This window comes from Heptranchias perlo, chromosome 10 (assembly GCF_035084215.1).
Source record: "Heptranchias perlo isolate sHepPer1 chromosome 10, sHepPer1.hap1, whole genome shotgun sequence".
Lineage (NCBI taxonomy): Eukaryota > Metazoa > Chordata > Chondrichthyes > Hexanchiformes > Hexanchidae > Heptranchias > Heptranchias perlo.
The window spans coordinates 48,036,419-48,052,122 of record NC_090334.1 but is presented as its reverse complement, the minus strand read 5'-3'; the positions used below and the strand labels follow the sequence as shown (position 1 = coordinate 48,052,122).

General features: G+C 41.8%; 1 protein-coding gene across 2 annotated transcripts in view; it reads right to left on the bottom strand.

Moving 5' to 3' along the window:
- The window catches only part of map4k5 (mitogen-activated protein kinase kinase kinase kinase 5), a 169,578-nt gene that overhangs the window by 127,201 nt on the left and 26,673 nt on the right, over nt 1-15,704 (bottom strand). For both annotated transcript variants that reach the window (XM_067991644.1, XM_067991643.1), the window contains exon 2: nt 7,062-7,119. In XM_067991644.1, the coding sequence (XP_067847745.1) occupies nt 7,062-7,119 (58 nt within the window). The remainder of the gene's footprint in view (nt 1-7,061; nt 7,120-15,704) is intronic.

Here is a 15,704-nt window from a genome sequence, read left to right as displayed (position 1 = left end):
CAGTAATTATATCTGAATGGGAGTAGGCTCAGTGCTGTGGAAGAGCCAAGGGATTTTGGGGTACAGGCTCACAGGACAAGCTTTTTTATAAAGCCTCATGACCCTGAGGTTCTGCCTTTATAGAATTCTAGGTTTTATCACAAGAGGTTTAGAGTCTTACAGCCAAGAGATAATGATGAGCCTATACAAAACCTTAATACCTCACAGAGTTGTGTGTAGTATTGTGCTCCATAGTATAGGAAGGATATTTAGGCTTTAAGAGGGTATAAAAGATTCACTAGGACATTGCCTGGTATGAGGAAATACAAATGTGAAGAAAGGCTTGGAAAATTGGGTCTTCTTTCATTAGAATGCAGATTACAGGCCGATATAATAGAAGTGTTTAAAATTATGAAAGGATAGGGCACGGTAGTTAGAAGCAGATGGTTTCTAGTAGTTGAGGGGTCAATAACAAGGACATAGATACAAGATTAAATGTAAGATTTAGAACAGAGGGCAGGTGAAACTTCTTGTGAGGTTATGGAAATCACTTCCAGGGTTAGAGGCTGAGGCAGAAACTATAGCAACACTGAAGACTATATTGGATCGGTAGATGAATGAAAAGATGTTGAAGGGATTATGAAAGAGGATGGGTAAATGTGATTAGAACTATTTGCTTGTGTGGAGGTTAAACACTGACACTGGTTGGGCCAAATGGCCCATTTCCATGTTGTAATTTCTATGTATTCTATGAGCAGCAACTCCAACTGCCCCATCCTATTCTCTCACCAACTTTCCCACCCTGCGCCCCCGCTGGGGGCTAATCTTGCCAATCTCCTTCCCGTCCCACTCACCCCTCCTAGCACTGACCCTGTCGACTCTGCCAGCGGATCAGCTAACACTGCCCCTCTCCACATCTCCCTCCAGAGTGTCTGTTCTCGTGAACAAGGCCCTTGCCATCCATGAGCTTATTGTGGATGATTGCATCGACATCATGGCCTTGATGGAAACCTGGTTGACGGGTGATGAAGCCTCCCCGCTTGGCTATACCTTCCACCACTTGCCCCATCCAGATCGTCATGGTGGCAGTGTGGCACTTATCACCAAATCACACCCTGGTCTGTCCCCATACACCTCTGGCACCTTCTCCTCCTTTGAGCATCTCACCTTGTTCCACCCCTCCCACCTCTGCTTTAACATCCTCATTCTCTACTGCCCACCCAAGTACCACGGCAAATTTCTCACCGAGATATCTTCACTGCTTTCCTCCCTCAGTCTCTGCACCAAGCGACTTCTCATCCTCGGTGATTTCAACCTCCATCTTAACTCATCATGCTCTGTCTCCTCCAAGTTCATTGCCCTCTTATCTTCCCTTAATCTCTGCCTCCACATAAACTCCCCTACCCATATTCACGATCACCCCCTCGACCTTGCCATCTCACGTGGTCTCTACTCCCATGGTGTCAATCAGGCCATCTCTGATCACGTCCTTGTAATCCTCTCCAACCACATCCCCTTTCCCACTCAACCCCACTTCCTTCTGTGGTCGGCCCTGGAAAAAACTTTCCCCCAAGTCACATACTTGGCACTTTCAAATTCCTAACTATCTAGCCTTTGGCCCTCCACTCACCACCACATTTCTGCAGTTACCGATAGGCTCAATCACACCCTCACCTCCATCTTTGATGCCCTTGTCCCTATTAAAACCATTACTCTCTCTCACCCTGGTATGCTCATCTCCACTCCCTTAAGTCCAAGGGACGCAGACTTGAACGTTTATAGAGGCTAAACCAGTTGTTTATAGAGGCTAAACCAGTTGTCCATTCATCGCCAGATCTGGCTGGACCACATATAGCACTATCAGGTTCTGTTCTCCTCTGCCAAAACTGCTCACTATTCTAGGGTCATCCTGGAATGTAAAGCCCGGCCTCTCTTCACTACAAACCCTGTTAAACCCTTCTCTCCTGCCTCCTTCACTCTCACCACTAACAAGTGCAAGGAGCTCATGGACTTCATTGTAACTAAGATTGAGACCATCCATTCAGTTGCCTCTGCCACTTTCCTCCCTTCTCCCCACCCTAGCCCTGAACTCTCAATTTTCTCTAGTTTCTCTCCTATCTCTCCTTATGCCCTGTCCAAGCTCATCTCGAACATGAGACCCACCTCCTGCTGCCTCGACCCTATTCCCAAACTGCTGACCACCCAACTTCCCTTCCTGGCCCCCACGTTAGCTGATATTGTTAACGGTTCCCCTCCCCTTCAAATCTGCCATCATCATCCACCCTCCTCAAAAGATATACCCTTGGCCCCGCTGTCCTTGCAAACTACCGCCCCATCTCCAACTTCCTATTCCTCGCCCAAGTCCTTGAACGTGTTGTCGCCTCCCAAAACTGTGCCCATCTTTCTCGCAACTCCATGTTTGAATCCCTCCAATCAGGTATCCGCCCCGCCACAGTATTGAAATGGCACTTTTCAAAGTCACAAATGGCTCCTATGTGACTGTCGTAAACTATCCCTCCTCATCCTGTTTGACCTGTATGCAGCCTTTGACACTGTTACCCACACTGCTTGTCCGACATCCAGTACTGGATGAGCAAAAATTTCCTCCAACTAAATACTGGGAAGACCGAAGCCATTGTCTTCGGTCCCCACCACAAACTCCGTTCCCTAGCCTCATGTATTACGTCAGAACACTAAATGGTGCCAAAAATGTATGCATTATCCAAAGGAATGCCATCAAGGACTGATGACAAATCTGAGGGAGTAAACCAAAGTTGAAGGTATGCAATGTGAGGAAAGCAACGGATTTAATTTCTGCTAACATAAAAGGTTTGGGAATAATTTCGACACAAATGTGTAAAAAATGTTTCTCATCTTCCACTGTCTTTAACACCTTCAAAGCTATGCACCAACGCAGAGTATTCAAAAATAACTGTTCTATTTAGCTACATAGAGAAGGACCCAATATGTGAGAGTTCTATTCGCTATCAAAATATTTGTTCAGCATCACATTTTATTTTTGGACGTCTGAGATAATTTTGTTCCTCGTTACATTGATGACATGTATATGATAAGTTTCATATACAAAACTCTAATGGCACCACTACAAAGTTCTGAAATTAAAGATGTACTTAGATGTGTTATTGAGAGTCACATGTATGAATAAATTGGAAACACTCATCAGAAATGGCTGGTTAAATGCATCCTTTTGCTCAAAACAAAAAATTGTTTAAAATTGGAAGCTTGCTAGACTTTAATACTTCACAAAGAACTGCTTTAAATAAAAACAGAAAATACTGCTAGTCCATTAACATGTGAAAATAGAAGATTCAGGTTAATGTTGTAGGACTCCCTCCACCCACCCCCCCCACCCCTCCCCTCCCATATTGTTACTTCTGGAGTCACCCAAGGATCTATCCTTGGCCTCCATCTTTTCCTAATCTACATGTTGCCCCTTGACGACATCATCTGAAGACATGGGGTCAGCTTCCACATATACACTGATGACTCCCATCTCTACCTCTCCACCACCTGTGGCAACTGCTCCACTGCCTCTGTTGTCAAACTGCTTTTCCAACATCCAATCTTGGATGAGCTACAATTTCCTCCATTAAAACATTGGGAAAACCAAAACAATCAGCTTCAGCCCCCATCACAAACTCCATAATCCTTGCCATCAATTCCATGCCTCTTCTGGGTTGAATCAGACTGTTTGTAACCCTGATGTCCAATTTGGTCCTAAGCTGAACTTACATCCCATATCCTCTCCAACACAAAGACCGCCTACTTCTACCTCAGTTATGCTTCCATTCCTGCCTCAGTCCATCTGCTGCTGAAACTCTCATCCACGCCTTTGTCACTTCCAGACTTGATTATTGCAATGCTCTCCTTACCCACCTTCTATCCTCTACCCTCCACAAACTTCAGCTCATTCAAAACTCTACTGCATGCATCTTATCCCGCAACATGTCTCACTCACCCACCATTCCTCCTGTTGCTGAATTACATTGGCTCCCGGTTCCCCAGTGCCCGAAATTTAAAATTCTCATACTAGCCCCTCCCTATCTCTGTAACCTCCTCCAGCCCTACAACCCTCCCCAGAACTATGCGTTCTTATGACTTTGGCTTCTTGTGCCCCTTCCCTTTGCCCACCAGTAGTGGCCGTGCTTTCAGCCATCTAGATGCTACACTATGAAATTCCTTCTCCAAACCTCTTATCATCCCTCCCCCCGCTTTAAGACCCTCCTTAAAACTTAACCTCCATAAAACCAAGCTTTTGGTCACTCATCCCAATATCTCTTTTTGGCTCAGCATTCACCTTTGTCAGATATTACGCTTGTGAATGCCTTGGGATGTCACACTGCTATTAGATAAATGGAAAAGTTGTCGTGTAGATCCTTTGTCAGAATGCAAACTTGTCAGAATGAAGGGTCGATACCTGGAACATTAACCTGACTTTTCTATTTTCAGATCAAATTGGACATGGTATATTTCCAACATTCTTGTTTTATTTCAGATTACAGATGATTTTTTAAAAAATGAAAATGCTTAAAGTATTGCTTTTACTCATCATGGCTGGAGAGAGATCATTTACAGTCTGGACTGTAAATATGATTTGGCACCTACCAGTGCTTTGACACAATACTGGCACAACTATCAAAAAGGTCAAATAAGGACTGCTCTCTCATTAAAAGAATATTCAAGAGCAAGGGGAAGCATTTCTGAAGGGAGGAAGATAAATCGAAGGCAGCAGACCAAAGTGGGCAATGTGCACCTCTAAAATGTTGATTACAGAGCAGTGTTGATGAAGCTCCAGGACGTCTTGCTCACCCTCTCAAACAGGAAAAGAGGCAACTGCAATCCTCAATTTTACATTCTTCTGTGCCTTTTATCTGGTATGCAATTTCAGACAGAAAGTTTGGTTTTCTTGTAAAATGTTTCATTCAGCAAAAACCATGATATACCAAATTCAAGAAAAAACACTGCACTCTTAACAAGATAAAGCCATTAGTTTACAGGTTATGACTGCTGAATTGTTATACATACTCGTATGGTTAGTCTTACAACTTTCTACTGTAGCTGTAATTGGACATTTAAGTCACAGCAATGTCACTGTACCATATAGAATGTAAAAATAAGATTTAATGGCTTTAATAATTTGCAAATGTATGTGAAATAGAATTGAATTCAATTAATTAGCTGTGACTGGTACAGTTTAATATCCTTAATTGATTATCTAGGTTGGATACTTTTGTAGCATGCCACTCAAAAATCCCTCCAAAACATTTGGGTTCTCTCTTTCCCCATCATCTCAAAAGGAAAGAGTTCAGTATGTCAGTGGACCACATTGGGAGATCAAAAGTTCAGTTGTTGCTCTAAGGTGAATAAGGCAATCTCATGGAATTACATACAATGTGAAGAACAGAAACAAGCCAATCCGCCCAACTGGTCTACATCAGTGTTTATACTCCTCCCACTCAAATGACCTCTTCCCATTCTGCCCCATGTCCCCTTCCTTCTCATGTATGCATCAAGTCTCCCCCTAAATGCATCAATGCTATCTGCTTCAGCCATTCCATATGGCTCGGTGAAGAGATGCACAATTGTCCTCGGTGTACCCCAAGATAGAGAAGTGAAAACTCAAACAGAGTTCTTGTGCCAGATTGCTATCCAGCAATCCTCTTCTAGAAGCGCCTTCATGGGTACTTTGGATAAAAGGATTAGATTTAATTGTCATGGGCCTCACAATCAAATAACATACCAACACCCCACACATGAAAAAAAATCATCCAGGTGAAATACTGAATAGCTGCCACTAGACATGGAACCACACCCACCTAACACAAGTCAGCACCTTTGGGGGTGGGGGAAGGAAAAGAGAGAAAGAGCTTGGGGACCTGGGCAAGTAGTTTTTTTGTACAAGTTTCCTGGTTTAATATATTTTGAGAAAACTTATCTAAAATATTCGGCATTGGCATGACATGCCACATAGCCTACTTCAGCATACAAGTAAAATTATATTTAATACTTGATTATATTTGTAATACTTTCAGAGTGGGGGGGCGAGGGCGAGGGGGAAAGAGAGAACTTGTATTCATATAGCACCTTTCATGACCTCAGGGCCTTCCAAAGTGCTTTGCAGCCAATTAAGTACTTTTGAATTGTAGTTACTGTTCTAATATAGGGAAACACAGCAGCCAATTTGCACACAGCAAAGTCCCGCAAACAGCAATGAGATAATGACCAGATAATCTGTTTTAGTGATCGTGACTGAGATATAAATATTGGCCAAGACACCGGGAGAATTCCTCCACTCTTCTTTGAATGAGATCTGTTAGGCCCACCTGAGAGGGCAGACGAGACCTTAATTTAATGTCTCATCTGAAAGACGGCCCCTCGGACACTGCAGCACTGAAACGTCAGCCTAGATATCGTGCTCAAGTCTGGAGTGAGACGCACCCACAACCTTCTGACTTAGAGGCGAGATTGCTAACAATGAGCCAAGGCTGACATCTAAAAAACTGAAATAGCACATTGTTAAAGTTTTCTATCTAAACTTAAGGCCTAGATGATCAATTTGACATTCTACAGAAAAAGTGTTAGATCATCTTCATTAGTCTGTCCCACATACAAAACCTCTGATTAGCAAACATTTAGTATAATTTTCTTAGTTATGACAGATTCCCTAGTCTTACAACTTGAAGGCTTACATATAAAAGTGAAAATATTTAAACAGTCCATAAATTAAGGATCCATGGGAATATTTATTAGCTGCTCTTATAGTTCATACAAATCTGTTTTAAACCATTTTCTTTAAGCATTAACTTCTGTTAACTGTACCTGTCAAAATTTAGACAAACAAAAGTACAATTTCCCCATACACTTTACAAGCTTTCCTAAACAGTTAACAAACCATATTCTGCAGCAGCTTTGGTAAACAATGGTGAAAAAAGTTAGCTTTTATCTGTATAAATTTAGAAAATGATTCCATCTAATCTCATCAGTTTGCCTATAAAAGGATAAAATATTTTATTTAAAATGTGTACAATCCAAGGCACATTTTTGCTAAATTTATGGATTACCTGGTTCCAATTTGATAATTTTTACTGCAGCCAGCTCTCCAGTCTGTAGATTCCTTGCCTGCAATGAAAACCAAGAGAATACTTTAAGTTAAAAAAAAGGTGTAAATACTCTTCCTCACTCATTACATTTTTGAAATACACAAACCAGTTACCAATTTAGGAATATTCATGTAATCCACAAATTACAGTCTATTGTCAAATTTATTTTAATTCTAGATGGCCAATCAATGAATGAATTTACCTGAGGAAGGAGAAAATCTCCGAAAGCTTGTGAATTTAAAATAAAATTGCTGGACTATAACTTGGTGTTGTAAAATTGTTTACAATTGTCAACCCCAGTCCATCACCGGCATCTCCACATAATGAATGAATAGCCACATAACCACAAAAATACACAGAACTTTGCTCTGCATGACTTAAATACCACAAGTGCAACACAAAGGGCTGCAGTCGGAGATGTCACTATTTCAGACGAGTAATTAAACAGAGGTACCATTTGCCTGCTCAAATAGACAGAAGAGATTCCATGGCGCTGTTCAAAGAACAGCAGGGGAAATGCCGTGGTGTTCCGGTCAGCACTTAACCTTCAACCGATAGATTTGACAAGGTTCCTCACAAGAGATTAGCAGCAAAAATGAGAGCATACGGAATTGGAGGTAACCTTGTGACATGGGTCGGTAATTGGTTGGGAAATAGGAGACAGAGAGTAAGGATAAACGGTTTGTTCTCCAATTGGTGGGATGCGACAAGTGCTTTTCACCAGGAATCCGAACTGGGGCCTCAGCTTATCACCGTATATATTAAAGACTTGAATGAAGGAATAGAGAGTTGCATATCCAAGTTTGCAGATGACAAAAGTTAGGAGGCACAGTAACATGGGAGCAGGAAGTAACAAAGGGGCATAGCTTTGCCCACTCACTTAGCCTATGGCAGATGGAATTCAATGTGGGGAAGTACAAGGTCATCCACCTTGGATCTGAGAAAGGAAAATGGGAATATTTTCTTAATGGCGAGAGACTAGGAGCTCTAGAGAAGCAAAAGGGATGTGCATAAATCGCTAAAAGCTAGTGGCCAGGTACAAAAAGTAACCAAGGTAAAAGTATCAGGTACAAAAAGTAACCAAAAAAGCTAATGGAATGTTGGCCGTTATCTCATGGGGGTTCAAATACAAAAAAAGTGAGGAAATGATGCTTTAGTTGTGCAGAGTCTCAGTCAGACCCCACCTGCAGCACTGCGTTCAGTTTTGGGCACTGCATCTCAGAAGGGATATACTGTCCTTGGAGGGCAGATTCACCAGAATGATACCAGGGCTTAAAAGATTAAATCATGAGGATAGGTTGCATAAACTTGGTGTAGTCCCTTGAGTTTAGACGGTTGAGAGGTGATCTAATCGAGGTGTTTAAAATGATTAAGGGATAGGGTAGATACAGAGAAACTATTTCCTCTGATGGGAGAATCCAGAACAAGAGGGCATAATGTGACATTTAGGAGTGAAATCAGGAAGAACTTTTTCACACAAAAAATAGTAGAGGTCTTTAGCAAAAATGCATTAATTAAGGACAGCCAGTATGGACTTGTAAAAGGAAATAACAGTGAATTCGTAAAAGAAATACAATGGATGTTGTGTGTATGTATTTTCAAAAAGATGCCACGTATGAGGCTTGTTGTAAAATTAAAGAGAGTGTGTCAGCATAGATAGGAAAGTTGGACAGAAAAAAAGTGGTTAATGGATGTTTTTCAGACTGGAGGGATATAAATGGTGTTGTCCCCCAGGAATCAGTGTTGGGACCATTGTACATGTATATCTGAACTTGGGCAAAAGGGGCACAATATCAAAATTTGCAGGTGATACAAAAATTGACAGTGTGCTTAACTGCGAAAAGGGCTGTAAGCAACTTCAGGAGAATGTAGACAAGTTGGTAGATTTGGCACATAGAGATCACTTAAAAAATTTAATGTGAGGCAATACATTTTGAGAGGAAGAATAAAGTATATATGCTAAATTGTAACACTTCAAAAATGGGGATAAGTTGATAAATATCTATAAAAGATGAAGCATTTAGAATCCTAGGTATTATACACAGAGGCAAAGAGCACAAAAGCCAAGATGTAATGTTAATCGAATATAAATTATTGGTTAGGCCAGTTAAAGAAAGAATTTTCACTTTCATAGTGCCTTTCACAACCTCAGGACAATTGGCTGTAAAGTGCTTTGAAATAAGTATTTTTTGAAGTGTAGTCACTGTTGTAATGTAGGAAGCACAGCAACCAATTTGTGCACAGCAAGGTTCCACAAACAGCAATGTGATAATGACAGGATAGTCCGTTTCAGGCGTTGGTTGAGGGATAAATATTGGCCAGAACACTGGGGAGAACTCCCCTGCTATTCTTCGAAATAGTGCCATGGGATCTTTTACGTCCACCTCTGACTGTAGCCAGGGCCTCGGTTACAGTTAGAATATTGTGTCCCATTTTAGATGCTTTACTGCAGGAACAATAATCAACACTGTGAAGAGTGTGCAGAATAGAATCAGTAATATGACCTCAGATGAGAGGTTTTAGTTATGAGGGGAGACTATGAAAGCTAAGAACAAAAAAAGGTTAAAAAGACCATCTAATTGAGATATGCATAATTGAGATTTTGATCAAACAAAAATTGGGGAAACCTATTTTCACTGGTTGTGAGTTGATGACTAGAGATTACAAATTTAGATCACCAAAAGAAAAAAGCAAGAGGTTAGAAGAATTTACGTTTTTATTAATTACGCAGAGGGTAGTTTAGGACATGGAATGACCTAACAGAAACAAACAATGGTGAAAACAGAATCTATAATAGATTTTAAAAAAGGGAAGATACATATTTGAAAAAGACTTTTTTTTTCAAAAAAAAGGGTTATGGGGAAAAAGGCAGGGAATTAGGACTAGGCGTGCAGCTTAGCAATAGGTGCATTGGGCTGAATAGCTTCCTTCTATGCTGTAAGATTCTATGATTCTAACCTTCTTTGCTCTAGCAAAACTTCTCAAGTCTTTCTTCATGGCCGCAACCCATCACTAGTAACATTCTAATCAATTTACACTAAACCTTTTCTGTAGCGTTTATATCCTTCCTAAATTGCGATGCTCAAAACTGTGCACACTTGAACTGTAAGATGGCTCTCTATTTCAGGCATCAATCTGGAAGTATAAATGTCTGCCTGTGGTATTGTTGGGTCCCTTCCATCAGATTTCAGAATCAAAGACCATTATCCCTTCAAAGAATCAACCACGAACACACTGCCCACCAAATCAGCTGTTTCTGTCCCGAGATGAACATCAGAGACTTTCCATTTGTACACTTCTCGTTTCAAACCAACATGTCTGATGCACTGCAAGCAATTCTACACAAGATCCATTAATGCTAATTTGAAAAGTAAAAAAATGTGCCCTTGGTAGAACTACATGATCTATTACTGTAGGACTCTATTACTTTAAAGCAGCTTGTAATTCATTATATCTGGTTTTAGTTATTCTACCCAAACATTGAGGAAAATATTTGCATTGCCTCACTCTTCAAAGCCCTATTACTTTAGTCAGCATATAAACAACCAAATGGGTGCAACAAATTTTTCTTTTCTTAGCTTGAACCACTGAACAACCAAAAGTAAACACACAGAATCACAATTAATTCCTTACATGGTGATGTACCCAATTGGAACCAGGTATCTGAAATGTTGCTTATATGGACTCCTGACGCTTTAACCCAAGCTCAGAAGCCAACAGTGTGGGCGGATTGACTGGAACTCTTCCACTCGTACCACCAGCTCTGTGGCTGTTATTTTGAAGCATTTATATGTACTAGAGTATATGCATGTACAATGCACTCTGCTACATTCCCCTTATATTAATCAGGAAATTATATGAATACAGTAGGTCCACCAACTGTTAATGTCTGACATTCTTTGAATTGGTCTTGCCCTAAAACCTACTCCAGAGGTAGCTTTATTTTATGCTAGCATCGATCACAGAATGAATATGCCCACTCTAATCCCCAATTATCAGTGAAAAATGGGTATTAAAATATTTGAGTTTCATTTCACTGACCATAACTAAACCAAACTTGACCACTGAACTAAACCAGAATGAGCCTTCAAAATTGCAAGAACTATTTCTTGAAAAAAGCAAACTATACTAAAACAACTTAATATTTTTCAAATCAGTACAGTGCCTGCCGCTTATAGAGGGCATTTTCAGCAAACGCCACTTGCCCGCTATATGCAATGGCCGGTATAACATGGTAGTGCCATTACAGTACTCTACTATTTAACAAGAATGTTCCTTCTGTTTTTAAGGTGCACTGAATGCAAGAACAAAGTGCAAACTAGTGAGTGAACACAGCCTTTCCTGCCCAAAATAAACGAAGCACTTAAGAAGCTGTAATTGGCAACTTTGAAATTGATGTTAATGTAAATGGATAATGGTTATTGCTTTTTGACAAATATAAGCCACTGACCATTTTAAACGTGGACTTTTAAATGGTGGAGACTGTAATTTTGCTTCATACATATATGGAAGTTAAACAGATTTAATTGACAATTTATTGAACGATAGATGAGGCACATTACTGTATACCCATCCGATCTAATCATGCAGAGCCTGTTCCAAAGGACACTGTGAACACTATATAAAGATCCAAAAATCACCATCTATTTTTGGGTTTTGAAATTATTAACTGGGTAATCAAAAACATGACTAGAATAAGCAGAGATTTATTCAATATGAGCAATAAAAGCACACATCTGTTCAAAACATGAGGCAGACATTAAATTAGGAAGCTACACTACTTTATTACTGCATAAGTTCTAAAAATTGAAAAGTGAAAATTACCTACATTCAGTATCTTATATTTCAAACTAAATGTAAAAAGCGCCCTAACGAAAAGACAATTGTCACCTTTTTTTAAAAAAGGTTCTGGAAGTTAAACTATAAAAAGGCATTAGAATACAGAAAAGCCAGTGCCAGCGTAAAAAGGTGGATGCTGATCCTCTGTATACATTAGGTTTAAGAACCACCGAACACAGTGGTATAGTGGCAATTTTACAAGTGAGGATATTGCATATAATCGTACCTGGTCAATTGAAGATTTTTTTTGTATACTAGATGGAGGTGGGTGAGACTTTAGAAACTCACTGCAGAGCCAGCACTACATCACGACAGTTGACATAGCAAAATTGAGTGGAAAATATTGACAAAGCGATTTACAAAATAGGGGCCTTTCCGCTCCGCAAGCATGCTCTGCCATTGAATCGGATCATGGCTGATGTATATCTCAACTCCATTTGCCCGCCTTTGATCCACATCCCTTGATACCCTTATCTAACAAAAATCTATCAATCTCAGTGTTGAAAATTCCAATTGACCCAGCATTCACAGCCTTTTGGCAGAGAATTCCAGGTTTCCACTTTGCTTTGTGAAAAAGTGCTTCCTAATTTCGCTCCTAAATTGCCTAGCTCTAATTTTAAAATTGTGCTCCCTTGTTCTGGATTCCCCCACCAGAGGAAATAGTTTCTGAATCTACCCTATCAAATCCTTTAAACATCTTGATTAGATCACCCTTCAATTTCCTAAACTCAAGGTATTACAAGCCAAGTTTATGCAACCTGTGCTCATAACATAAGCCCCAGCATCATTCTAGTGAACCTGTATTGTACCCCCTCCAAGGCCAATATATCCTTCCCGAAATGCAATGCCCAGAACTAAACACAGTACGCCAGATGGGGTCTGACCAAGGCTCTGTACAACTGAAGTATAACTTCCTCCCTTTGCATTTCCAGCCACCTTGAGATAAAGGCCAACATCCCATTAGCCTTTTGGATTTCAACGGTAAATGTTGACTGAAAAACGTGGACTCCGCATCATAGGAAGGATGCTAAGGCAATAAATAGTGTACTGTGCAAATTCACTGGGGTGCTACTTGGTATTGGAAATACAAATATGAAAAAAGACTTGAAAAATTGGGACGGTTTTCATTAGAACAGAGGAGATTATGGGATGATTTGATAGAGATGTGAAGAGATGGGACAGAGAAGATAGAAACAGACTGTTTTCAGTGGCTGAGGGGTCTAGCAAAAGGAGCCAGAGATACAAGATTAATTTGAGAGATTTAGGACAGAGAGCAGAAGAATTATATATATATTTCTTTAAACTGAGTATTGTGTGGCTGTGGGATGCACTACCAGAGTTAGTGACTCAAGTGGAGACCATGTCAACATTTAAGAATAGGTTAGATGGTTGAAGGAAAAGGGAATAAATGGAAATAGGGTAGTCACATGGGATTAGGAGTACTGCTCATGTGGAGAATAACCACCAGCATCGGCTGGTTGAGCTGGAAATGGCTTATTTCCATGTTGTTATTTCTACTTAATTAGGAGTCCCCAATATGGCGTGCACTTCTTGTCCACGTAACTTTACTTCCTGCGTCAATTTTTGAATCTCGTTTAGGTCAACATATATAATGGGAAAACCCGACATCAACATTTGATTAGCACATCGCTTGAAAACTATACTTCCAGGCCTCAAAACAGTAGATGGCACCATTTCTCCCCTCGCCACTCTGTCCTCAGCCACTTGTAGATCTAATGGTAGCTGAAAACTGTTCCTACAAAAAGGTATGGTCCGAAGCCACTCCCCTTTAAGTAGTAGCTTTATGCAGATGTTTAGGATCTCCCAAACCTGCAAATAAACTGACTTTTTACAATAATGCTATGACTACTTCCTGGCTATCTCTTCTTGAAGGTTCCCCCACAGTGCTGTTAGGAAGGGAGTTCCAGGATTTCGACCCAGTGATGATGAAGGAACGGAGATATATTTCCAAGTCGGGATGGTGTGTGACTTGGAGGGGAACGTGCAGGTGGTGGTGTTCCCATGTACCTTCTACTTGTCCTTCTAGGTGGTAGAGGTCGCGGGTTTGGGAGGTGCTGGCGAAGAAGCCTTGGCGAGTTGCTGCAGTGCATCCTGTGGATGGTACACACTGCAGCCACAGTGCGCCGGTGAAGGGAGTGAACGTTTAGGGTGGTGGATGGGATGCCAATCAAGTGGGCTGCTTTGTCCTGGATGGTGTCGAGCTTCTTGAGTGTTGTTGGTGCTGCACTCATCCAGGCAAGTGGAGAGTATTCCATCACACTCCTGAATTGTGCCTTGTAGATGGTGGAAAGGCTTTGGGGAGTCAGGAGGTGAGTCACTCGCTGCAGAATACCCAGCCTCTGACCTGCTCTTGTAGCCACAGTATTTATATGTCTGGTCCAGTTAAGTTTCTGGTCAATGGTGACCCCAGGATGTTGATGGTGGGGGATTCGACGATGTTAATGCCGTTGAATGTCAAGGGGAGGTGCTTAGACTCTCTCTTGTTGGAGATGGTCATTGCCTGGCACTTAAGTGGCAAGTAACATTCGCGCCAGACACGAGCCCAAGCCTGGATGTTGTCCAGGTCTTGCTGCATGCGGGCCGGACTGCTTCATCATTTGAGGGGTTGCGAATGGAACTGAACACTGTGCAATCATCAGCGAACATCACCATTTCTGACCTTATGGTGGAGGGAAGGTCATTGATGAAGCAGCTGAAGATGGTTGGGCCTCGGACACTGCCCTGAGGAACTCCTGCAGCAATGCCCTGGGGCTGAGATGATTGGCCTCCAACAACCACTACCATCTTCCTTTGTGCTAGGTATGACTCCAGCCACTGGAGAGTTTACCCCCTGATTCCCATTGACTTCAATTTTACTAGGGCTCCTTGGTGCCACACTCGGTCAAATGCTGCCTTGATGTCAAGGGCAGTCAATCTCACCTCACCTCTGGAATTCAGCTCTTTTGTCCATGTTTGGACCACGGCTGTAATGAGGTCTGGAGCCGAGTGGTCCTGGCGGAACCCAAACTGAGCATCGGTGAGCAGGTTATTGGTGAGTAAGTGCCGCTTGACAGCACTGTCGACGACACCTTCCATCACTTTGCTGATGATTGAGAGTAGGCTGATGGGGCGGTAACTGGCCGGATTGGATTGGTCCTGCTTTTTGTGGACAGGACATACCTGGGCAATTTTCCACATTGTCGGGTAGATGCCAGTGTTGTAGCTGTACTGGAACAGCTTGGCTAGAGGCGCAGCTAGTTCTGGAGCACAAGTCTTCAGCACTACAGCCAGGATGTTGTCGGGGCCCATAGCCTTTGCTGTATCCAGTGCACTCAGCCATTTCTTGATATCACGTGGAGTGAATCGAATTGGCTGAAGACTGGCTTCTGCGATGGTGGGGATCTCGGGAGGAGGCCGAGATGGATCATCTACTCGGCACTTCTGGCTGAAGATGGTTGCAAACACTTCAGCCTTGTCTTTTGCACTCACGTGCTGGACTCCGCCATCATTGAGGTTGGGGATGTTTGCAGAGCCTCCTCCTCCCGTTAGTTGTTTAATTGTCCACCACCATTCACGACTGGATGTGGCAGGACTGCAGAGCTTTGATCTGATCCGTTGGTTGTGGAATCGCTTAGCTCTGTCTATAGCATGTTGCTTCCGCTGTTTAGCATGCATGTAGTAGAGTTGTAGCTTCACCAGGTTGGCACCTAATTTTTAGGTACGCCTGGTGCTGCTCCTGGCATGCTCTTCTACACTCCTCATTGA